Consider the following 25,922-nt stretch of genomic DNA (forward strand, 5'->3'; position numbering starts at 1 on the left):
CACTCCCTCGCCCCCCAAACCACTAAATCCATCACCTATCCCCATAAAGCCCCTTGGTACCTTCCACTCCATAGAGACCTGAAACAAAAATGTCGAGCCTTAGAGCGAAAATGGAAAAAATCCAAATCCTCATCTGACAGACAGGCCTGGAGAATCAATATCAAACTCTACAACTCAATATTAAAAAAAGCAAGGAAGAACTTCTATGGAGACAAGATCTCCAAATCCAAAAACCAGAATGGCACATTGTTCAACATTTGGCGCTCCCTAACCACTAAAAATGACTCCACCCTTCTTCCCTCATCTCCTTCAGCCAAGGTCCTAGCAAAATTCTTCAATGATAAGATCTCTACCTTAAGGCGCTTCTTCCTGCCCGCAATCTCCTACAATTCTCTGGTGCCCCCCGAACCCAACCCCACCCTAGCTGCTCTCAACCCCATCCCTGCCGACAGATCCTGGACTGTCTTCGAGCTCATATCTGATTCTCAGACCCTTAAACTCTGCCTCAAGTTAAAATCATGCAACTGCATCCTGGACCCATTTCCCTCCTACCTATTTGAGAAAATCCCTGCACAGGCTATCACATCTCTTACCAAACTCATAAATTCTGCCCTATTATCAGGCCTATTCTCCACTGAAATGGGACACATCGTATTGACCCCTTTACTGAAAAAAGCTGACCTAGACCCCTCCATACCATCCAACTACCGTCCAATAGCAAATATCCCTCTCCTCACCAAACTGCTCGAGTCTATCATATCTACCCAGCTCTCTTCCTATTTAGAAAGATTCTCCATCCTCTTACCTTACCAATATGGCTTCAGACCCAACTTCTGCACTGAATCCCTATTGGCCTCTCTAATCTCTAAGGTTCAGCAACTGCATTCTCGTAACAAGTTTGCTGTCCTTCTACAATTCGACCTCTCCGCAGCTTTTGACGTTGTCCACCACGGCATTCTAATTTTCCAACTCTCCGAGATAGGCATTAGCTCCATAGTTCTTGATTGGTTCTCCAAATTCTTGCGCTCCCGCTCTTACATGGTTAACATGAGCGGCACCTCATCCTCCCCCTGGACCCCGACTTGTGGTGTCCCACAAGGCTCACCTCTCTCCCCAATCCTCTTTAACATTTACATGTCCTCCCTGAAACTACTCCAACTATCCCCCCTTGAAACTCTTTACACTTACGCTGATGACATCCTCGTCCTCCTTGAGACCGACTCGAACCTCACTAACCTCTCCACGAACATATCCTCATGCATAAAGAACCTCCAATCCTGGGCATTCACAATGCATATGAAACTAAACGAGTCCAAAACAAAACTCCTTTGGCTCGGCCCAAAATTAGACCATCTACCTTCCTCCATCCCATTGTCCTCCGGCCCCCCATTACAGCTCGAGTTCTCAAGCAAAGTTCTGGGTGTCACCTTAGACTCTTCTCTATCCTTCAACGAACATCTCCAATCCCTGGTGAAGAAATGCTTCTTCAGCCTTCACATGCTAAGGAAAGTCAGACCCTATTTTCACCAAAAACACTTTGCAGTCCTAGTACAATCCATCATCCTCTCCAGATTGGATTATTGCAATTCTATCTACCTCAGCCTAACCAAGAAAAGCCTCCACAGACTTCAGCGGATTCAGAACGCCGCAGCTAAGCTTGTTTTCGCGAAAAGCAAATTTGATCACGTCTCACCACTCCTGTCTAAGCTCCATTGGCTCCCAGTAATCCCCAGGATCCACTTCAAATGTGCGTGTCTGGCCTACAAGATCCTACATGGCATCCTTCCTGCCGTTATCCCTCTATCCTGGAACTCCCCAACCCCTACTTCCTCCAGATCCTCCCAAATTTTTAAACTATCCTTCCCTTCCATAAAAGGTATTTCCCATGTAGGCAAACTTGGGTCATCCCTCCCCTTTAGAATCACTGAGATCTGGAATAACCTCACCTCCCCTCTCCGAACCTCAAGCTCCCTCCAACTCTTCCGCAAACACCTAAAAACCTGGCTATTCTCAAAACTGTAACACTTCCCCCCTCTTAGGCCTCTCACCTTCCCCCTTTACACCTAACTCTTTAATCTCTCCACTGTAGTTCCTCTCTCATCTTTCTTCCTGTAAACCGTGCCGAGCTCCGCATTCGTGGAGATGGTGCGGTATATAAACCCAAGATTTAGTTTAGTTTAGTTAGCTATTCAAAACGTGGAAATACTGCATGTTAATCATATTGCAATGGTTAAACAACTCTGCACCTGCCTCCCATTTTCTAAACTTGTCCTACCCACAACCCTAGTATATTCAAATTTCGCTCATGCATATTCATTCTGGAGGTCAGACCCAAGACCTTTGCTAAAGATGAATAATGCAATGGAATGGTTTTTAGAGATCCTGGGAGGGCACAGAACGTAAACCATTCTGCCAAAGCTCATCGCCATTATCAAAGAACACATTCCCAGGCTCCCAAAGAAAAGCAAAGGTGTTAAGTGTAAAGCTGTAAGAGATTCTACTTTCCTGAAAAGTACCATTACAAATCCTCCAAATAGTGAAAAGAAGAGACAATGAGAGTTCAGGAGAGGAGACAGACATTATTTGGATTTTAGATTTAATTATTTGTCTTCTCACACCCGAGCTCAAAGTGAATACTGATTAGGAAACAAGAGAACTTAAAATGAAGAATGAGGTACAGGAAAACCATATTGTTTTTAAAAAATCTCTTATTCTATAACCGTTTGTGAATGAGACACATTGTTAGGCAGTGTACAATGACAGAAAAGGAGAAACAATTTGGCTTAAAAAGACCGTGGTGTCTTTTTCCATAAATTTGGTAATGGGCTGTTTGCAGAATATAATTATCACTCCATGGTACAACCTCACCTGGAGTACTGCGTTCAATTCTGGTCTTCTTTTCTCAGATATAGCGGCCCTAGAAAAGGTTCAAAGAAGAGTGACCAAGATTCCTCTCGTATGAGGAAAGACTAAAAAGGTTAGGTCTCTTCAGCTTGGAAAAGAAACGGCTGAGGGGAGATATGGTTGAAGTCTACAAAATCCTGAGTGGATCGATTTTTCACCGTCAAAAATTACAAAGACTAGGGGGACACTTGATGAAGTTACAGGGAAATACTTTTAAAGCCAATAGGAGGAAATAGTTTTTTCACTTAGAGAGTAGTTGAGCTCTGCAATGCATTGCCAGAGGATTTAGTAAGATCAGTTAACATAGCTGGTTTTAAAATAAAGTTTAATAGATGCTGGCATTGTGGTTTAGAAGTTGGGACCATTGGATCATTTGATATTTTTCTGTCCCCATATAAAAACCTTTTGGAAGTTAATTTGGCCCCAAATTAATTCATTGTTAGAAAATCATGTTGCCCTTTCATATGACACTATATTATTTGGTACTTCAATGAGATTTAAAAGCCAAATTTCAGCTAATAATAATAAACTTTTATTAATTTTAACAGGGGTTGCCATTCAGCAGATTACAGGGAATTGGAAAGATTATACTAAATTAAATTATACTTTTCAGTGTGCCATATTTATAAGATGGAAAGGGTATTTGCTCTGCAACAAGGTAATTATAATGAGTTTAAAAAGATTTGGGGGCCATTGGCGATTTATTCTAATGATCAGACATCTTAAACACCAAAATATTGAATAAGATAAGGGGGTGGGATTCTGAAGAATAATAATTGATAATTGATGGCTTCTTATATAATTATTTAATTGGAGTAATACAAATTGGTATCTGGGAGGGAGGGATGGGTTTCTTATATAATTATTTATTTGGAGTAATACAAATAAGAATGTCAAGTGATGAATTAAGGTATTTCTGAATGAATGTTGTACACTTGTGGTAATTTTTAAAAATGAATAAAGATATATATAAAAAAAAAATAAATAAAATAAAATAAAGTTTGGATAAATTCCTGGAGGAAAAGTCCATAGTCTGCTATTTGCACAAACATAGGGGTAGCCCACTGCTTGCCCTGGATCGGTAGCATGGAATGCTTCTACTATTGCCCTGTCCCTCTTCTTCCGTTCCTATCTAAGATACTCGAGCATGCTATTCTCTGTCGCTGCCTGGACTTTCTTTCAACTCGATTTTCGATCCTTTACAAACTGTTTTTCACCCCCCAACACTCCACAGAGACTGCCCTCATTAAGGTCTGCAGTGACTTGTTTATGGCCAGATCTAAGGGCCTTTCCTCTATCCTTATCCCTCTTGACCTGTCTGTTGCCTTCGATACTATAAATCACAGCTTACTCTTTGATACGCTGTCCTCTCCTGGTTTGCCTCCTACCTTTCCCAACGTACCTTTAGTGTGTGTTGGTGGGTCCTCTTCTGCTGCTACCCCACAAGTGGTTGGTGTACCCCAGGGTTCTGTCTTAGGACCTCTTCTCTTTCTATACCTTTATGCTCATGACTCCCAGCTCTACCTCTCTACAACTGAAATTTCACCTAAAGTCCAAGAAAAACTCTCGGCTTGTTTGGCTGACATTGCTGCCTGGATGTCCTGGCGTCATCTGAAACTAAATATGTCCAAGACTGAGCTGCTCCTCTTTCCTCCTAAACCCTCTGCTCCTCCTCTTCCTCCTTTCTCCATCTCTGTAAATAATACTGTCATTGTTCGTTTCCTCTGCTCGCAACCTTGGAGTCGTCTTTTTCTACGTATATCCAACAAGCTGCTTTGACCTGTCACTTCTGTCTCTTCAACATCACCAAAATTCACCCCTTCCTCTCTACGCACACTACCTGGACCCTTGTCCAAGTTCTCGTAACCTCACGCTTAGATTACTGCAATCTACTCCTAACTGGTATCCTTCAGCGTTGCCTCTCCACGCTGCAATCTGTGCAAAGCTCTGCTGCACAACTCATCTTCTACCAACCTCGCTTCACTCATGTCATCCCTCTCCTTAAGTCACTTCACTGGCTCCATATCTGCCATCGCATACGGTTTAAGATCTTATTGCAGACCTACAAGTGTGTTCTTTCTGCTGCCCCTCAAGATCTCTCCTCGCTTCTCTCTCCTTATCCACCTCCCAGAGAACTCCGTTCCTCAGATAAGTCGCTCTTAGCTTTACCCTTCTCCTCCACTGCCAATTCCAGACTTCGTTCCTTTCATCTAGCTGCCCCCTATGCCTGGAATAAATTACCTGAGTTTGTCCGCCAAGCCCCTTCCCTTCCCTTGTTTAAAAGCAAACTGAAATCCACCTTTTTGATATAGTTTTCCATCCTTAACCCTACTCCTCTGTCCGCCAACCCAGCCAGCTGATTAACCGTTCTCCCTAACTGTATCCATGACATCCTGTTTCTGTCTTGCCTATTTAGATTGTAAGATTCGAGCAGGGACTGTTTTCTTACTCTTTCTGACTGTACAGAGTAGCGTGCGTCTGGTAGCGCTATAGAAATAATTAATAGTGGTAGTAGTTTTGCCAAGTACTAGTGACCTGGATTGGCCACCATGAAGATGGGCTACTGAGCTAGATGGATCATTGGTCTGACTCAATAAGGATGTTCCTATGTTCAGATTATTTTTTTCCACCCAGTATTTCAGAGCTAAAATGCTGATGTTAATACAAACTGCCATAAAAGGCTGTACTGCAGACATTTCTTATCTATAATTGTAAATCAACTGTAATAGAAATGAATAATAACCTGATACACACAGAAAGAGGCATTACAACATTCTTAGTCTTGTTCACCATCCCTTTTTAAAAAATAATTCTTAACATTTTGTTTGCTTTTTTGGCCACCGCCACACATTGAACATAAGAACATAAGAAGCGCCATCTCCGGATCAGACCTTCGGTCCATCAAGTCCGGCGATCCGCACACACAGAGGCCCTGCCAGGTATACACCTGGTTTATTTTATAGCCAACCATACTTTATATGCCTCTCTCAAGGAGATATGCATCTAGTTTGCTTTTGAAGCCTAGGACTGTCGATTCTGCAATAATCTCCCCTGGGAGAGTATTCCAGATGCCAACCACTCTCTGTGTGAAGCAGAACTTTCTGACATTAGTCCTGAACTTGTCCCCCCTTAGCTTCATTTCATGTCCTCTTGTCCGTGTCAAATTGGACAATGTAAATAATCTTCTCTGCTCTATTTTGTCGATTCCTTTCAGTATTTTGAAGGTCTCGATCATATCCCCACGCAGTCTCCTTTTCTCAAGGGAGAACAATCCCAGTGTTTTAAGTCGATCCTCATATACCAGTTTCTCCATACCCTTCACTAGTTTGGTTGCTCGTCTCTGCACCCTCTCCAGCAGTTTTATATCCTTCTTTAGGTAGGGAGACCAATGTTGGACGCAGTATTCCAAGTGGGGTCTGACCATTGCCCTATAAAGCGGCATTATAACTTTCTCCGATCTACTCGAGATTCCTTTCTTTATCATGCCCAACATTCTATTTGCCTTCTTTGCCGCTGCCGCGCATTGTGCCGACGGCTTCAGGGTCCTATCTATCAGTATACCCAGATCCCTTTCCTGTTCACTTTTTCCCAGAGTTGCACCTGACATTCTGTACTCGTATTCCTTATTCTTACTGCCTAAATGCATTACCTTGCATTTCTCCACGTTGAACTTCATCTGCCATTTCTCCGCCCATTTTTCTAACCGACACAAATCGCTCTGGAGTTCCTCACTATCCTCCTGCGATCTGATTTCCCGGCAGAGTTTTGTGTCATCTGCAAACTTGATGATCTCACTGGATGTTCCGTTTTCCAAGTCATTGATATAAATATTAAAAAGGATCGGTCCAAGTACTGAGCCCTGGGGTACACCACTAGTCACTATCTCCCAGTCGGAGAACTTCCCATTAATGCCCACTCTCTGCTTCCTGTTATCCAGCCATTTGCCTATCCATCTTTGTATATCTCCCTCTATGCCATGGCTTTGTAGTTTCCTGAGAAGTCTTTCGTGTGGAACTTTGTCGAACGCTTTCTGGAAGTCCAAGTTTATTATGTCCACCGGCTTTCCACTATCAATTTGCTCGTTCACGGTCTCAAAGAATTGGAGTAAATTCGTCAAACACGATTTCCCTTTCCTGAATCCATGTTGACTGGGTTTCATCAAGTCGTGTGTGTCCAAGTGCTGAACTATGCTATCCTTGATCAGTGATTCAATCATCTTGCCTGGGACAGACGTAAGACTCACAGGTCTATAATTGCCCGGTTCTCCTCTCGATCCTTTTTTGAAAATTGGCGTGACGTTCGCTTTCTTCCAGTCGTCTGGTATCTGACCAGTTCTGATTGACAGGTTTGCAAGTTTTTGCAATAACTCTCCGATTTCAACCTTCAATTCCTTCAAGACTCTTGGGTGAATTTCATCCGGTCCAGGGGATTTGTCACTTTTAAGTTTGTCGATCTGGTAGTATATCTGATCTACGTTCACTTCAACTGTGGTGAGGCTGTCCTCTATTTCTCCTGTAAACAGTTTCTCCGCTTCAGGTATTGTTGAGGTGTCCTCCTTCGTAAAGACGGACGCAAAGAAGGAATTTAGTTTGTCTGCGATCTGTTTATCTTCCTTGATGTACTCTTTTCTTCCCTTGTCGTCCAGGGGTCCCACTGCCTCTTTTGCAGGTTTTTTCCCCTTCACGTATCTAAAGAAGGGCTTGAAGTTTTTGGCCTCCCGGGCTATTTTTTCCTCATAGTCCTGTTTTGCACCCCTCACCGCCTTGTGACATTTCTTCTGTTCATCTTTATGTTTGTTCCAGGCTTCGGTTGTCTTTGTGCATTTCCATTTTTTGAAAGAGTCCTTCTTTTCTTTTATGGCTTCCTTCACCTGTATGGTAAGCCATGCCGGTTTTCCTTTGCCTTTAGTTCTCCGATCTTTAGAAATCCTCGGAATGTAGAGATCTTGCGCTTCTGCAATAGTGCAAGATCTCTACATTCCGAGGATTTCTAAAGATCGGAGAACTAAAGGCAAAGGAAAACCGGCATGGCTTACCATACAGGTGACACCCAGATCCTTTTCTTGGGCACTAACCCCCAAGGTGGACCCTAGCATCCGGTAACTGTGATTCAGGTTATTCTTCCCAATATGCATCACTTTGCATTTGTCCACATTACATTTCATCTGCCATTTGGACACCCAGTCTTCTAATTTCAATTTCCTAAGGTCCGGCTGTAATTTTTCACAATCCACATGCGTTTTAACAACTTTGAACAGTTTAGTGTAATCTGCAAATTTAATCACCTCACTCATCGTTCCAATTTCCAGACCGTTTATAATAAGTTAAATAGCACCGGTCCCAGTACAGACCCCTGCGGCACTCCACTGTTTACTCTCCTCCATTGAGAAAAATGACCATTTAACCCTACCCTCTGTTTTCTATCCAATAACCAATTCCTAATCCACAACTGAACTTTTCCACCTATCCCATGACTCTTTAATTGTCTCAGGAGCCTCTCGTGAGGAACTTTATCAAAAGCTTTCTGAAAACCTAGATACACTACATCATCTGGCTCACTTTTATCCACATGCTTATTTACAAGAAAAAGATCTGGGGGTATTGGTAGATAACACAATGAAGCCGGCGGCACAATGTGCAGCGGCCTCAAAAAAAGCGAACAGAATGTTGGGCATTATCAAAAAAGGTATCACTACCAGAACAAAAGAAGTTATCCTGCCACTGTATCGAGCAATGGTGCGCCCACATCTGGAATACTGCGTCCAATACTGGTCGCCATACCTCAAGAAGGACATGGCAATACTCGAAAGGGTCCAGAGGAGGGCAACGAGGATGATAAAGGATATGGAGAACCTTTCATATGCCGAACGGTTAGACAGGCTGGGGCTCTTTACCCTGGAGAAGCGGAGACTGAGAGGGGACATGATAGAAACTTATAAAATCATGAAAGGCATAGAGAAGGTGGAGAGGGACAGATTCTTTAGACTAGCAGGGACAACTAAAACAAGAGGTCATTCAGAAAAACTGAGAGGAGACAGATTCATAACGAATGCAAGGAAGTTCTTCTTCACTCAGAGGGTGGTGGACACCTGGAACGCGCTTCCCGGGGAGGTGATAAGACAGAGTACAATTCTGGGGTTCAAAAAGAGACTGGATGACTTCCTGGAAGCGAAGGGGATAACAGGGTACAGATAGAGGTTTACCGTACAGGACATTGAGCGAATAGGGTATGGATATTTTAGGTTAGGTAGGGAACACTTCCAGGTCATGGACCTGGGGGGCCGCCGCGGGAGCGGACTGCCAGGCGCGATGGACCCCTGGTCTGACCCGGCAGAGGCAACGCTTATGTTCTTATGTACACCTTAAAAGAAGTCCAGCAAATTGGTGAGGCAAGATCTCCCTCGGCTGAACCCATGCTGACTCCGTCTCATTAAATCATGCAAACTAACTTCATCACTTTTTTTTTTTATCAGTCCTTTCAATCTCTTTGCCTCCCCATTTGTCCAAGTTTATTAGCTATTTATATACTGCCTATCAATGGAGGTTGTCTAAGCATTGTTTACATATTTAGGCACCCAAGCATTTTTCCCTCTGTCCCAGTGGGCTCACAATCTGCCTAACATACCTGGAGCAATGGAGGATTAAGTGACTTGCCCGGGGTCACAAGTAACGGTGCTGGGCTTGATCCCACAACCTCAGGGTGCTGAGACAGTAGCTCCTACCACTAGGCCTTGCCTCCTAAGCCTGTTGAAATTATAGCACAGTTACAGCCTATGCTCCCTCTAAGGAATGTTTTTTCAAGTTCTAAAGACCAACAATTTTCCAGATTTGCAAGCATTTTTGTGAGTGACCTTGTAAAATCTATGAGTGATGCTCCTAGAATATTTGAGTGATTGCTCATGTGCTCAGCTTAGAGCAGTGGTCTCAAACTCAAACCCTTTGCAGGGCCACATTTTGGATTTGTAGGTACTTGGAGGGCCTCTGAAAAAATAGTTCATGTGTTATTAAAGAATTGACAATTTTGCATGAGGTAAAACTCTTTATAGTTTATAAATCTTTCCTTTTGGCTAAGTGTTAATAATAATATTGTCATTTATAGCTAAAGAGACAGATGATCAAGAAACTGTTTTATTTTACTTTTGTGATTATGATAGACATACTGAGGGCCTCAAAATAGTACCTGGCGGGCCGCATGTGGCCCCCGGGCCGCGTGTTTGAGACCACTGGCTTAGAGGGAACATAGGTAACAGCAACCATTGTCTTTGCTAGCAGGCCATTTCTGACCTGATCTGTACACTCTTCCTCACAGTTCTTGGATGTAAGGGAGGCGCTGATGTCTTGCTCATGCAAACATCATACTCTTAAGAATATTTTCATAAATAAAGGAGGATGGGAAAAACTGTCAAGACAGAGCAATATGTCTGATATTTGTTTCAATAGGAAAATGATCACAGCTGGGAGGTAATAATGGATGCAAAATGAAACACTAGGCCTAAGAGAGGCTTCCTTGATGGTGATGGCAGGATGATCAGGCAGATTCCCATTCCATTAATAGCATAGCATAGCAAATAACAGCTGATAAAGACCTGAACAGTCCATCCAGTCTGCTCAATAGTTACCCTCATCATTATTTCTGGGCAATAACCATAGAAGTCCACCCAGCACTGTCTTTCGGTTCCCACTGCTGGAGTTACCATTGAAGCCCACTCCAGTCTATCCTAACCATCCTGTCACTGGAGCTTCTATCAAGGCCCTTCCCAGATCATCCTAAACCAAATTACCATATTTGGGACACCCAATTCCAGCTTTAGTTTGTTTTATACCATTCATTTTCAGATTACAGATCCTATGCACTCATTCCACACTTTTTTTTTTAATTCTGTCACCGTTTTCATCCCCACCACCTCCCTCTTTGTGAAAAATAATTTCATAATATTGCTCCTAAGTCTACCACCCCGCAACCTCAATTCTTGTCCTCTAGTTTTACCATTTTGATTTATCTGGAAAAGATTTGTTTCTATATCGATACCTTTCAAGTATTTAAACATAGAAACATTATGGCATATAAAGGCCAAATGGTCCATCCAGTCTGCCCATCCGCAGTAACCATTCTCTCTTCCTCTCTCTGAGAGATTACACATGCCTATCCCAGGCTTTCTTTAATTCAGATACAGTCTCTACCTCCACCACCTCTTCTGGGAGACTGTACCATGCCTCTACCACTCTTTCTGTAAAAAAGTATTTCTTTAGATTACACCTCTTAACTTCATCTATGCCCTCTCAAATAAAAGAAACTAGACTAATGTGCATTTATGCCATGTAGGTATTTAAACATCTCTATTATATCTCCCCTCTCCCGCCTTTCCTACAAAGTATACAGATTGAGATCTTTAAATCTGTCCCCATACGCCTTATAACGAAGACCACGTACCATTTTAGTAGCCTTCCTCTAGACCGACTCCATCCTTTTTATATCTTTTTGAAGGTGCAGCCTCCAGAATTGTACACAATATTCTAAATGAGGTCTCACCAGAGTCTTATACAGGGGAATCAATACCACCTTTTCCCTACTGGCCATACCTCTCATTATGCATCCTAGCATCCTTCTAGCTTTTCAACCTGTTTGGCCACCTTAAAATGAGCACATAGAATCACACCCAAGTTCTGCTCTTCTATCGTGCACATAAGTTCTTCACTCCTTAAATTGTACCGTTCCTTCTGGAGGCCTGAGCTCAGTGCACCAGCCATGTACAAGGAGTACAGTAAAGTGTATGGAGAACAGAGGAACTCTGCTTCCTGGGAACAGCTGGGAATGATGCAAGGAAGACAGCTGAACATGATTATCTAAAACCAGAGTCATCTGCCAATCAATAATCTTGGTTCAAGGCTCTCTGCCACACAAGAAGTCTGCTGTCCTGCATTCCCAAATACCAGTCAAGCTAACCTCTGACCCTTCCCCTATGTTCTCACCTAACATTACTCACTCTTCCAAAAAAAATGTGTTTCTTTCTGCTGAAAATCTTTTGAGATTTTCACCATGTCAAATATATGCCCATACCCTCTCACAAAGAGAGTCGACTTACATTACAGTCATGGCTGAAGGCTACAGCTGCTCCCTGTTCAGCTGAAAGGAAATGAAGGTGGTGGCTGCAGTGTGGAGAAGTATCCATGCTAACTGACACCAGAAATCTTTAAATATTTATGATAAGTGATTACCAAACAAGTGAAATGGTGTGGTGACCATATTAGGCCACCTTTTTAAGGTAATATATAGAAATAAAACAAAAACATAAAGGAGACTATGATAACATGAGGAGAATGGTAAAAGAGAAACAGAGGTGCAGCTGTAAAGGTCAAAAATATACATCAGGCATGGATGTTATTTAAAAATATCATCCTGGAAGCCCAGACTAAATATATTCCATGTATCAAAAAAGGAGGAAGGAAGATCAAACAGCAGCCAGCGTGGTCAATGAGCGAGGTGAAGGAAGCTATTAGAGCTAAAAGAGGATCCTTCAGATAGTGAAGGAAGAATCCAACTGAAAATGATTGTAAATAGGGCAAGGAATGTCAAGTCAAATGCAAAGCGCTAATAAGAACATACCATAAGAATATCCTTACTGGGTCAGACCAATGATCCATCAAGCCCAGTGGCCCATCCTCACAGTGGCCAATCCAGGTCACTAGTATCTGGCCAAAAACAAGGAGTAGCAATATTCTATGCTACTGATCCAGAGCAAGCAGTGGCTTCCCCTATGTCTTTCTCAATAACAGATGACTTTTCTTCCAGGAAATTGTCCAAACCTTTCTTAAAACTAGCTATGCCATCCACTCTTACCACAACCTCTGGCAATGTGTTTCAGAGCTTAACTATTCTCCGAGTGAAAAAAAAATTTACTCCTGTTGATTTTAAAAGTATTTCCCTGTAACTTCACCACCAGTGCCACAGATTTTTCCCTGCTTCCCCGATGCCAGGTCAGGTATGTATAAACGCCGGGCCCACAAGCCTTCCCCCCCCCCCCGAAATCAATTCTGACATCAGAGAGGAATTGACGGGGGGGGGGGGGGGGAGGGAAGGCTGTGGGCCCAGCGCTTGTACGCACCTGGCGTCAGGGAAGCAGGGAGAACAGAATGCAAAGGCAACGCAAGTCTATCGATCTACTTTCTTTCTCTCTCCCTGCCCCCCTTTCTTTGTCTTTCTTTCTCTCTCCCTGCCCCGCTTTCTTTCTCTCTCCTTGCCCCCCTTTCTTTCTTTCTCTCTCCCAGTCCCCCTTTCTTTCTTTGTCTGTCTTTCTTTCTCTCAGCCCCCCTGTCTTTTTTTTCTCTCTGACCGTCCCCCCAAAGCCACTGGTGCCGCAGATTTCTCCCTGCATTCCCTGTAACTTTATCGAGTGTCCCCTAGCCGCCAGTGCCGCAGATTTCTCCCTGCTTCCTCGATGCCATGCCAAGCGTGTATAAACGTCAGGCCCACAAGCCTCCCCTCCCCCCCCGACGTCAATTCTGACATCGGAGAGGAATTGACTTTTTTTGGGGGAGGGGGGGAAGGCTGTGGGCCCAGAGCTTGTATGCGCCTGGCTTCGGGGAAGCAGGGAGAACAGAAAGCAAAAGCAACGCGAGTCTATCGCGGAGCCCGGGATGAGCTCTGCGATCGACTCACTTTGCCTTTGCAATCTACTGGTCTATCACGATCAACCTTTTGGGCACTCCTGCTCTTGGATATACATATTCAGGGCTTCCAGTCTCTCCTCATACATCTTCTGGCACAAACCTCCTACCATTTTCGTCGCCTTCCTCTGGACCACTTCAAGTCTTTTTATGTCCTTCGCCAGATACAGTCTCCAGAATTGAACACAATACTCCAAGTGGGGTCTCACCACTGGCCTGTACAGGGGCATCAACACCTTCTTTCTTTTACTGGTCATGCCTCTCTCTATACAGCCCAGCATCCTTCTGGCAACAGCCACCGCCTTGTCACACTGTTTCTTTACCTTTAGATCTTCAGACACTATCATCCCAAAGTCCCTATCCCCATCTGTGTATATCAGCCTCTCACTTCCCAGCACATATGGCTCCTTCCAATTTCTAATCCCCAAATGCACTACTCTGCACTTCTTTGCATTGAATTTTAATTGCCAGATATTAGACCATTCTTCTAACTTTTGCAGATGCTTTTTCATGTTTTCCACTCTCTCCTCGGTGTCTACTCTGTTACAAATCTTGGTATCATCTGCAAAAAGGCAAACTTTTCCTTCTAACCTTTCGGCAATGTTGCTCACAAACATACTGAACAGGATCAGCCCCAGCATCGAACCCTGAGGGACTCAACTACTCACCTTTCCTCCCTCCGAGCGACTTCCATTAACCACCACCCTCTGGCGTCTGTCCGTCAACCAGTTTCTAATCCAGTTCACCACTTTGGGTCCTAACTTCAGCCCTTCAAGTTTGTTCAAGAGCCTTCTATAAGGATCCATGTCAAAGGCTTTGCTGAAATCTAAGTGTAGCATATGCCCTTGATCCAATTCTCCAGTCACCCAATCAATGAATTCAATCGGATTCGTGTGGCACGATTTACCTTTTGTAAAACTATGTTGCATCGGATCCTGTAACCCATTTGAATCTAGGAATTTCACTATCCTTTCTTTCAGCAACGCTTCCATTATTTTTCCAATAACCGAAGTGAGGCTTACCGTCCTGTAGTTTCCCGCTTCATCTCTGAGACCACTCTTGTGAATAGGAACCATATCCGTTCTTCTCCAATCCCCAGGAACCACTCCCATCTCCAAAGATTTGTTAAACAAATCTTTAATAGGACCCACCAGAACCTCTCTGAGTTCCCTCAATATCCTGGAATGGATCCCGTCCGGTCCCATCGCTTTGTCCACCTTCAATTTTTTAAGTTGTTCATAAACACTTTCTTCCATGAATGACACGGTATCTACTCCATTCTCGTGTAACTCTATCAGACAATCTCACGGTCTTTCTCCAGGATCTTCCTCCGTGAACACAGAACAGAAGTATTTAACATGTTTGCTTTTTCCTCGCCACTCTCCACATATCGATACATATCATCTTTTAGTCTCGCAATTCCATTTTTCTTCTTCTTCCTTTCACTAATATATCTGAAAAAAATTTTTGTCTCCTTTTTTAACATTCCTAGCCATTTGCTCTTCCGCTTTCACTAGACATCTCTCTCTCTCTTGGCTTCTTTCAGTTTCACCCAGTAGTCCTTTCTGTACTCATCTTCTTGGATATTCTTATATTTCACGAACGCCTGCTCTCTTGACTATTTTCTCCACAACAAGTTTAGAGAACCATTTCGGTTTCCTTTTTCTGTTGTTTTTATTTATTTTCCTCACATTAAGGTCAGTAGCCATTTTCATTGCTACTGATCCAGGGCAAGCAGTGGCTTCCCCCATATCTTTCTCAATAATAGACTATAGACTTTTCCTCCACAAAATTGTCCAAACCCTTTTTAAAACCAGCTACGCTATCCGCTCTTACCCAATGCGTTCCAGAGCTTAACTATTCAGATTGAAAAAATATTTCTTCCTATTGCAGTGTTCTCCCCAGAAATATTTTCAAGCTGGGTAGCATAAAAAAGTAGTTGGGTGGGGCAGGACAGGGAAATTTTGTGGTGGGGAAAATTAAAATGTACGTTATTTTTATTAGTTAATTATTATTGTTTTCCAATGCTCAATATGACTTCCTTTTTTAAGGATCGACACTTAGGCAGTAGTTCCTGTAGCATTTAAGCCATCCTTGAAAAAAAGTAATGCAGATCCTTTTATTCTGAATAACTATTGGCCAGTATCAAACCTTCCATTTCTTTCAAAACTACTGTACTTGAGAGAATGGTATTCAACCAACTTCAAACTCATGCTGAATCAGTTAATGCTTTGCTTCCCTGGCAATCTGGTTTTTGTTTAATACATAGCAGAAAGACAGTAGTTCCTGTCTTAGGGCTCCTTATCCAAAGCTGCAATAACAATTCTGATACAGCAAATGCACTGAAGTCCATAGGAATTGGATGGACTTTGGTGCATTTGCCATGGAAGAATTGCTATTGTGGCATTGTAAAAGGGGCCCTTACTGAGTGAACTCCATAGTCACCTAGACCAGCGTTTCTCAACTTTTTCAAGCCGAGTATCTCCTAAGTCTAACAAATACCAACCAAGTACTCCAGCCCAAGCTCCACCCCTGACCCCACCCCCATTATAATAGTACTAATTGTAATGCAATTTCTTCCATTCATTTTTCATGTACACACAATATCTTAATTCATAATGATAACTACAAATTTAAAAAAACCACAAACCACACTGTATGCAGAGAAAATGTTAATTATCATTTATATTTATTTTATTTTTCAAAGAGGTCAAGGCAGATTGACTTTAAAATATGCAACGTCACCTCAGTAACAACTATAGAAAACTAGAAAAATATAGTGCAAATTATAGGCAGCAGATGTAAATTCTCAAAACGGACATATTTTGATCACTAAATTGAAAATAAAATCATTTTTCCTACCTTTGTTGTCTGGTGATTTAATTAGTTTCTGGTTGGACTTCCTTCTGACTGCGCATCCAATATTTTTTTTTCTTTCTGCCTCCTGCATGTTTCTTCACCGCCGGACCTCATTCTCTTACCCAACCAACATCTCTCTCTGTCCCTCCACGAGTCCAACTTTTCTTCCTCTCTCCTCCACCGCTATTGGCAACTTGTCTCTCTCTCTCTCTCTCTCCTCCTCTGTTATCTCTCTGTTCTTCCTCAGGGTCTCTCCCCCTCTGTCTGCAGCTTCTATAGTCCAGCATCTGCCTCCTGTATTTCCCCTTTGGTCCAGGCCTCTCTCTGTCTTTCTTCTGTTTACATCCCCCCCCACCCCACACACATACCTGTTCTTCCTAAGGGTCTCTTCCTCTCTGTCTGCACCTCCCATAGTCCAGTATCTGCCTCCTGTCTTTCTCATTTGGTCCAGGCCTCTCTCTCTCTCTCTCTCTCTTTCTTCTGCTTACAACACCCCCCTTCCCATGTCCAGCATTTGTTCTCCTTTCTTCCAGGTCTTTCTCTGCCTCTCTTTCTCCTTCCTTCCTTCCTCACTGGTCCAGAATATTTCCACTTCTCTGAAGTCTCTTTCTCTCTCTTCCCCCCAACATCTGTCCCCCCTCTCTTCTGCCTCCTTTGTTTCAGGTTTCTCTTTCTCTCTATCTTCCTTCTGCTAACATTTCGAGTCCTCCCACCTTTCTTCCAGGTCTTTCTGTCTCTCTCATTCTCTTTATCTTCCCCCTCACCTGTTCAATAATCCTGATTCCCTAGCTTCCCTATTGTGGTTTACCATCTATATATTCTTTACTTTTAATTTGTAGTTCTCCCAACTTTCCTATTGTTTTACGTTTGGTCAAACATTGTTTAGTGGGTATTTGTTTATTTTGTCTCCCCCTTTATAATATAAATTGTAAACCGCTTAGAATCCTTGATTTGCGTTCAATCAAAATTTTAATAAACTTGAAACTCTCCTTGGTTCAAGGTATTTCCCCTCCCTACCCCCTCCAGTCCAGCATCTGCCTTGTCTTTTGGTTGAAGTCTGCTTTCCTGCCCCTCAAGGTCCTTTTCTGTCTCTCCCCCTGCGGTATCCAGATCCAGCGTCTCTATGGCAATCCCCATCCCGCTGGAGTCCTCGTGATGGGCGAGGCCTTACCTCCACTGTTTCCCGCACCCAACGAGAGAGGTCATCTTCCACGCTGTGACCACCGCTTGTCGAGGACCAACCTTTAAAGGTAATTATGGCAGCCTGCAAAGGATTGCCATTGCTGTAGCAAACCTAGAAGGCTGCCAGCAGACTCCGCAGCACGTTCCCTCTGCCACGGTCTTGCCCCTCCACTATCAGGGGGCGGGTCCGTGGCAGAGGGAACGTGCTGCGGAGCCCGACAGCCTGCTAGGTTCGCTACAACACCGGCAATCCTCTGCAGGCTGCCGTAATTACCTTTTAAAGGTGAGACCGGGGGAAACATGCAGGCCTTCGGTGGTGTTTGGCCAAATAGGAGAATGTTCTCCAAAGACAAACAAGCATAGGGCTTTCCTTTTTTGTTAGAGCAGTAAAACAGTAGTGCTTTATAGCAACTGAAGTTTATAAGGACTAGAAGAGCTCCCTGCTCCTTGACAGTAGAGAACCTCTAGTGTCAGAACCTTAGAGAGAAAAAGAGACAGGAAGGAGGACAGAAGATGCTACTTACGAGGCTCACTTTCTGCAAACTGTTGCTAGGTAAGGCTGCCAGGGTCTTATAGTCCAGTTTGAGGGGCTGAGTGTTGTAACTCTGAAAATAAAATTATAGTGGGATTAGGAAGGAATATGAAAACCATCTTCTAATAGAAATGGACTGCCATCTAAAACAAATTTTTTTTGCCGATAATAGTGTGCACCTTTAACGACATTCATTTCAAAATGGGACCCACCCAATCCCCCAAAATGTAATGGCTGTCCATCCCTTCTCCTCATATTCACACATTCACTAAGCAAGTGTTCAGTACTCATGACCACTAGAAACTCTGCGGCCTCTACTCCCACAATGCCGAGAGAAAGAAAACATGAGATTTGAGAACCACCAACAGATAATCACTTTTAGAGGAGATAATTGCACATAAACTTATGCTGACATACCATTCAAAGCTCCCATACTTTACCCCAATCATTCTGCCCCTACTCCTCCCCATCCCCAAACCCACACATCAGTCATTCCCTCATCCAATTAACCCCAATCCCTTCCACAGAAAGCTCAGCAGAGAGCACCATTCCCACCAACCATTTTACTTGAAGCTCTTCCTTACCCTTACAGCCACAGAACTCCCCTTTCTTAACCATTCCAACACCGAGCTCTCATCCAGTTTGTCACTAAATCTCTCTCAAGCTAGCAGTCACAGTATCATACAGCTAGGCAGAAGAGAAGTGGACAGTCTATTCACACAGACTCCAGGCCAAAAGATGAAGATGGCATGGGACAGTATACTAACATCACCATGCAGTGGGGGGAAATGTATTTTCTGGCTTGCTAGGAAATCTAGATTAACTACAGTAGAAAATGCTGGCTCTGACTGCTTTCACTGGCCTGGAGTTATGCACTTACTCTACAACTAAACTTAGAACACCAAAATGTTTTGCTGCAGAATATGGAAAACAGACGCCTGGTTCTGCCCTCTGCATGTTCCCATTCCCAGACCCATCTCACCTTTGCTTCCTCCTCAAGGAGTCGTGTGGCCTCCTCACGTTCCCTACGCATCCTCTCCTTCATTGGAAGCAGGAAAGCAGGACAGAGTCAGAGCAACATCCAGCCAAAGGGACACCAAAGCAGCACAAGCAAACGGGGGAGAGAAAAGAAAAGTGAGTAGGGGGTGGAAAAGAAAGGTAGGCATAGGAAAACAGAAGAGAGTATATAGAGGGGGAAGATGGTGGAGTAGAGAGAACTAAACTGGGAAAGAGATAAAGGTGTTGGATGGGAAAAGACACAAAGGAAAAGAAAGAGATGCAGGGTGATAATGAATGAAGAGAAAAATTAATAAGGGAAGATACAAGATGTAGACAGGCGAAAACAGGAAGAAAGAAGGAAGTGTATTTTTTTTTTAAAGCACAAGACATTAACTAAGTGGAAGATGCACAGTATAATTTTAAAAATAGAAGGGCAGGGAAGAAGAGGGAGAAAGTGGAAAGCAAGCATTAAAACGGCACAGGCGCAATTGAGAAAGATGTGTGAGGGAAGTTTATATATTTTCATTGCTACCCTTCCTCGTAGCTTTTCTGTACATCTCTGAATACCACTTAGCACTGAATTCCTCTACATTAAACTCTTTCTGTCTTTCAGCTGATTTTTCCTTTTACTCTCTGCATAAAGTAAAACATTTTCCTTGACCAAAAAACGTGGAACACCCTTTGTTGTATAGTTTCATGAGTGTTGCTCAGTAGTTTAGTTAGAAATGAAGGGTGGCTCATTAGGTTCATAAGAAATTTTTGCTGTGGTATAAATTACAGCCTGTCATTTGTTAGTCTGAAACTTTCCTCTCTATGTAACATAGTAAATGACAGCAGAGAACGATCTAACAGTCCCATCCAGTCTGCCAATACTTACACTCACTATAATTTCATGATTAAATTGCATAGTTTTTTTTCTTTCATATTTCTGGGCCAAAAAACAGAAGTCTGCTCAGTGCTGAAATCATCCCCACAGCAACTGAAGCGCTAAACACGATGGAACAATGGACCACAGATTTCAAACTAAAACTCAATTCAGAAAAAACTAAATTCTTCATAGCCTCGCCACACGCACAGAATACGACAACATCACTACACATTAACAATCTAAACTACCCCATTCAACCAACGATGAAGATCCTAGGAGTAATACTAGACCAAGGCCTAACCATGAAAGACCACATAGACTCCTTAATCAAAAGAGGGTTCTTCACTCTCTGGAAACTTAAGTCCATCAAGGCGTACTTCCACACTACAGCTTTCAAAATGCTAGTACAATCCCTAATACTAAACCACCTGGACTATTGCAACATCACCCATCTGACGATCCCCCAGAAGCAAATGCAAAGACTACAACTGATACAAAATGCAGCAGTCAGGATGATTTTCGGGCTGAAGAAGTCCGATCACATAACCCCTTCCTACCGACTCCTACACTGGCTGCCGATGGAGGCGCGCACAAAGTTCAAGCTAGGATGTCTCTGCTTCAAAGTATTAAATGGTCTAGCCCCAAAATACATCACAGACCTCTTCTCATTCCCAACCAATAGACATGAAAGAAAAACACACATGAAATTTGTCTCCCCACCGGCTAGAGGGTGCAAATATAAGAGACACCATCAACAACGGCTATCGTATCAAGCAGCCATATGGGGTAAAGACCTAGAAAAATTAATTATGCACACAAACATCTATGAAGAATTCAGGAAACACCTAAAAACCTACCTATTCCTGAAATACCTAGGTAACGAACCGGAACATCAACCCCCCTCGTAACATCATCACATACCTGAACTTGCAAACTGTTTAACCCCAACCCCTAATCACTAACCATGAACATTCTATTCAATTTACGGAATATGTCTACTTCTGTGTAAACAGCTTGGCACTTCCTGGCCTTGCAACACACAAACTGTCGTTAACATTATTAATGTCATCAGATGTATATTGCTATACTCTTTAATTCATTGTACGTATAGTTTCTCTTTATTGTATTTACACTTTCTTATATTGTAAACCGCCTAGAAGTCGCAAGATAGCTGGCGGTATATAAAAATAAAGTTATTATTATTATTATTATTACTTTCCATAGGTTCCAACTAATGGATTTGCCATCGAAGCTCACTCCAGCCTATCCAAACCATTTCATCATTTTCGGGCTACAGACTGCAAAAGTCTGCCCAGTACAGTCCTCATGTTCCAAATTACCAAGGGATCCAAGAGGAAAAAGAACAGGGAACCAGCGTGGCTCATTGAAGCAGAGACAAGACGTCCTCGTTTAAGGAATGGAAAAGGTAAAAAACGGACAAAAACTGGAAAAAGCACAAACAACATCAAAGCAGGTGCCACAAGATGGTAAGAACAGCCAAAAAAGACTATGAGGAAAAAATAGCCAAGGAGGCAAAAAACTTCAAGCCGTTCTTTCACTATGTTAAGGGGAAACGACCGGCGAAGGAAGCGGTGGGGCTGTTGGATGATCATGGAATAAAGGGAGTGCTAAAGGAGGCTAAAGCCATTGCCAACAAACTGAACACATTTTTTGCGTCTGTCTTTACTGAAGAGGATATACGCAACATACTGGAAGCCGACAGGCTATACGCAGGAAACGAAGACAGGAATCTGACAGGGATGACGGTCAGTCTAGAAGAGGTATGCAGGCTGATTGATAGGCTTAAAAACGATAAATCCCTGAGACCGGATGGCATCCATCTGATGGTGATCAAGAAACTGAAAGGAGCTATAGCTGAACTGCTTCAACTAATAGCCAATCTGTCGATCAAATTGGGAAGGATTCCGGAAGACTGGAAAGCGGTGAATGTCACACCGATCTTCAAGAAAGGTTCAAGGAGAGATCCGGCAAACTACAGACCGGTGAGTCTGACCTCGGTACCAGGAAAGATGGTAGAGGCGCTGATAAAGGACCCGATCATTGATCATCTTGACGGACACAAGCTGATGAGGACCAGCCAGCACAGCTTCAGCAAGGGAAGATCTTGCTTGACGAACTTGTTGCACTTCTTCAAGGGAGTAAACAGGCAGATAGACAAGGGCGAGCCAGTCGACATTGTATATCTGGATTTTCAGAAGGCGTTTGACAAGGTCCCACATGAACGACTACTTTGAAAAATTGCGAACCATGGAATCAAGGGTGAAATCCTCGTGTGGATTAAAAACTGGTTGGTGGATAGGAAACAGAGAATGTGGATAAAAGGACAATACTTGGACTGGAAAAGCGTCACAAGTGCAATGCCGCAGAGTTCGGTGCTTGGGCCTGAGCTCTTCAACCTATTTATAACCGACCTGGAAACCGGTACGACGAGCAAAGTGATTAAATTTGCGAATGATACGAAGTTATTCAGAGTGGTGAAGACGGAGAAGGATTGCAAAGACCTGCAACGTGACATAAACACGCTCGAGAAATGGGCCGCCACATGGCAAATGAGATAAGTGTAAGGTGATGCATGCCGGTAACAAAAATCTTATTCACGAATACAGGATGTCTGGTGCGATACTCGAAGAGACCCCCCCCAGGAAAGAGACCTGGGAGTACTGGTCGACAAGTTAATGAAGCCATCAACGTAACGTGCAGCGGCGGCGAAAAGGGCGAACAAAATGCTAGGAATGATTAAGAGAGGCATCACAAAAAGATTGGAGAAGATTATCATGCCGCTGTATCGGGCCATGGTGCGCCCTCACCTGGAGCACTACGTCCAGGACTGGTCGCCGAACATGAAGAAGGACACGGTACTACTCGAAAGGGTCCAGAGAAGAGCGACTAAAATGGTTAAGGGTCTGAAGGAGTTTCCGTACAGTGAGAGATTGGAGAAACTGGGCCTCTTCTCCCTTGAAAAGAGGAGACAGAGGGGACATGATCGAAACATTCAAGATAATGAAGGGAATAGAATTAGTAGATAGACAGGTTGTTCACTCTCGCCAAAGTAGAGAGAACGAGAGGGCACTCTCTAAAGTTAAAAGGGGATAGATTCCGTACAAATGTAAGGAAGTTCTTCTTCATCCAGAGAGTGGTAGAAAACTGGAACGCTCTTCCAGAGTCTGTTATAGGGAAAAACTCCCTCTAGGGATTCAAGACAAAGTTAGACAAGTTCCTGCTGAACAAGAACGTACACACTAGTCTTTCACCTAGGGGCCGCCGCGGGAGCGGACTGCTGGGCACGATGGACCACTGGTCTGGCCCAGCAGCGGCGATTCTTATGTTCTTACCCAGCCCATCCGAAACTGAACTGCCATATACAGGGCACAGGACGTGCAAGTCTGCCCAGTACCGGCCATAGTTCTTTAATTTATACCATTAATTTTCTAATTAGAGATCCACTGTGTTCATCCCACACATTTTTTTTAATTCTGTCACCATTTTCACCTCCACCATCTCTCACAGGAGGGCATTCTAGACATCAGCCACCCTTCTCTGTGAAAAAGAGTTTCTTAACATTACTCCTAAGTCTACAACCCCCCAACCTCAATTTATGCCCTCTACTTTTACTATTTTCCCTTCTCTGGAAAAGATTTGGTCCTATATATACCTTTCAAATATTTAAACATCTGTGTCTGAATTCAAAAGGGCCGGGATAGGCACGAGGGGTTTCTCAGAGAGAGAAAGAGATAATGGTTACTGTGGATGGGCCATTTGGCCTTTAACTGCCATCATGTTTCTATATCATACCTATTCCTCCTCTCCTCTAGAGAATATATATTCAGGTCTTCTAGTCTCTTCTCGTATGTCTTTTGGCACAAATCTCCTACCATTTTCGCTGCTTTCCTCTGGACCGCTTCAAGTCTTCTTATATCCGTAGCCAGATATGGCTTCCAGAATACTCCAAGTGGGGCCTCACCAATGACCTGCACAGGGGCATCAACACTTTTCTTCTACTGGTTACACCTCTCTCTATACAGAAAAGCATCCTTCTGGCTAAAGCCACCACCTTGCACACTGTTTCTTTGCCTTGAGAAACACTATCACCCTAAGGTCCCTCTCCCCATCTATTGCATATCAGCCTCTTACCTCCAAGCATATATGGCTCCTTCTGATTTCTAATCCCCAAATGCATTACTCTGCACTTCTATGCATTGAATTATAGTTGCCAGATATTAGACCATTCCTCTAACTTTTGCAGATCCTTTTTCATGCTTTCCACTTCTTCCTTAGTGCCTAATAGTGCTGCCCAAATCGCTGATTCGAATCGATTAGTTAAAAAAAATAAATAAAATCTGGCTCACCAATTCGGTGACCAACTCTCCTCCCCGTACCTTAAGGTCTCCTAAAGCAGGAGCGGCAGCGCTGCCTCTTGCTGGCCGTCCACTGCTACTACTGCTTTAGGGGGCGAGGGAGGAGGGTCAGTCGGGAAGGTGCTGCATAGGCGCTCTTTCTAGCATCCTCCGGTTCCCCCCCCCCCCCGGCCTCCCGGTCTCACCTTCAGCTAATTATGGCAGCCTGCAGAGGATCACCAGTGCTGTAGTGATCCTATCAGGCTGCCATTAGCCTACACAGCATGTTCTCTCTGCCATGGTCCCACCCCTCCTCTTACTTCAGGGGCGGGATCGTGGCAGAGAGAACATGCTGTGGAGGATGACGGCGGCAGCCTGCTAAGATCGCTACAGCAACAGCGATCCTCTGTAGGCTGCCTTAATTAGCTGAAGGTAAGACCGGAAGGCCAGGGGGAAGCCGGAGGACGCTGGAAAGAAGGGGGCATTATGTAGACTTTTGGAGAAGGGGGGAACCAAAGAAACATGCATATACCGGACTGAAGGGGGGAAAGAAATAACGGGTCTAAAAACAGAGGAGAGGGAGAGAGATAAGCACATAAGCATCGCCTCTGCTGAGTCAGACCATAGATCCATCGTGCCCAGCAGTCCGCTCCCATGGCGGCCCCCCAGGTTAATAAACTGTAAGTGATCTTTTACTTAACATTGTCCTGTATAGTATCCCTCTAATTGTACCCTTTAATCCCCTTTTCCTTCAGGAACTCGTCCAATCCCTTTTTGAAACCCAATAACATACTCTGCTCTACCACCTCCTCTGGAAGCGCATTCCAGGTGTCCACCACCCTCTGAGTGAAGAAGAACTTCCTAGCATTTGTTCTGAATCTGTCTCCCTTCAATTCTTTTGAGTGCCCTCTTGTTTTTGTTGCCCCCGCCAGTCTGCAGAATCTGTCCCTCTCTACTTTCTCTATACCCTTCATGATCTTGTAAGTTTCTATCATGTCCCCTCTAAGCCTCCGCTTTTCCAGGGAAAAGAGCCCCAGCTTCTTTAGCCTCTAATCATATGAAAGGTTTTCCATGCCCTTAATCATTTTTGTTGCTCCTCTCTGGACCCTCTAGAGTATCACCATATCCTTCTTAAGGTATGGCGACCAGTATTAAACGCAGTACTCCAGATGCGGGCGCACCATTGCCCGATACAGCAGCAGGATAACTTCCTTTGTTCTGGTAGTGATACCTTTTTAGATAATAGCCAATATTCTGTTTGCCTTCTTTGAGGTCGCTGCGCATTGTGCCGCCAGCTTCATTGTATTATCCACCAAAACCCTCAAGTCCTTTTCTAGGTTGCCTTCCCCCAGTACCATCCCTCCCATCGTGTAGTTGTACATTGGGTTTCCTTTCCCTATATGCAAGACTTTACATTTCTCTACATTGAAGCTCATCTGCCATTTGTTTGCCCACTCACTCAGTTTGTTCAGATCCCTTTGTAGTTCTTTACATTCCTCAACAGTTCTGACCCTACTGGAGAGTTTTGTGTTGTCCGCGAATTTTATAACTTCGCACTT

The 25,922-nt window shown here is 43.6% G+C and overlaps 1 protein-coding gene across 13 annotated transcripts in view; it reads right to left on the reverse strand.

Moving 5' to 3' along the window:
* The window catches only part of LOC117355920 (protein scribble homolog), a 393,083-nt gene that overhangs the window by 61,413 nt on the left and 305,748 nt on the right, over window positions 1–25,922 (reverse strand). For 11 of the 13 annotated variants that reach the window (XM_033935046.1, XM_033935039.1, XM_033935045.1 and 8 more), the window contains 2 exons: window positions 19,124–19,180; window positions 18,134–18,214 (listed from right to left, as the gene is read on the reverse strand). In XM_033935046.1, coding sequence (XP_033790937.1) covers window positions 18,134–18,214; window positions 19,124–19,180 — 138 coding nt within the window. The remainder of the gene's footprint in view (window positions 1–18,133; window positions 18,215–19,123; window positions 19,181–25,922) is intronic. The other 2 variants (XM_033935040.1, XM_033935049.1) reach the window with 1 other exon arrangement.

The sequence above is a fragment of the Geotrypetes seraphini genome, chromosome 2, assembly GCF_902459505.1.
Source record: "Geotrypetes seraphini chromosome 2, aGeoSer1.1, whole genome shotgun sequence".
NCBI classification, from domain to species: Eukaryota; Metazoa; Chordata; class Amphibia; order Gymnophiona; family Dermophiidae; genus Geotrypetes; species Geotrypetes seraphini.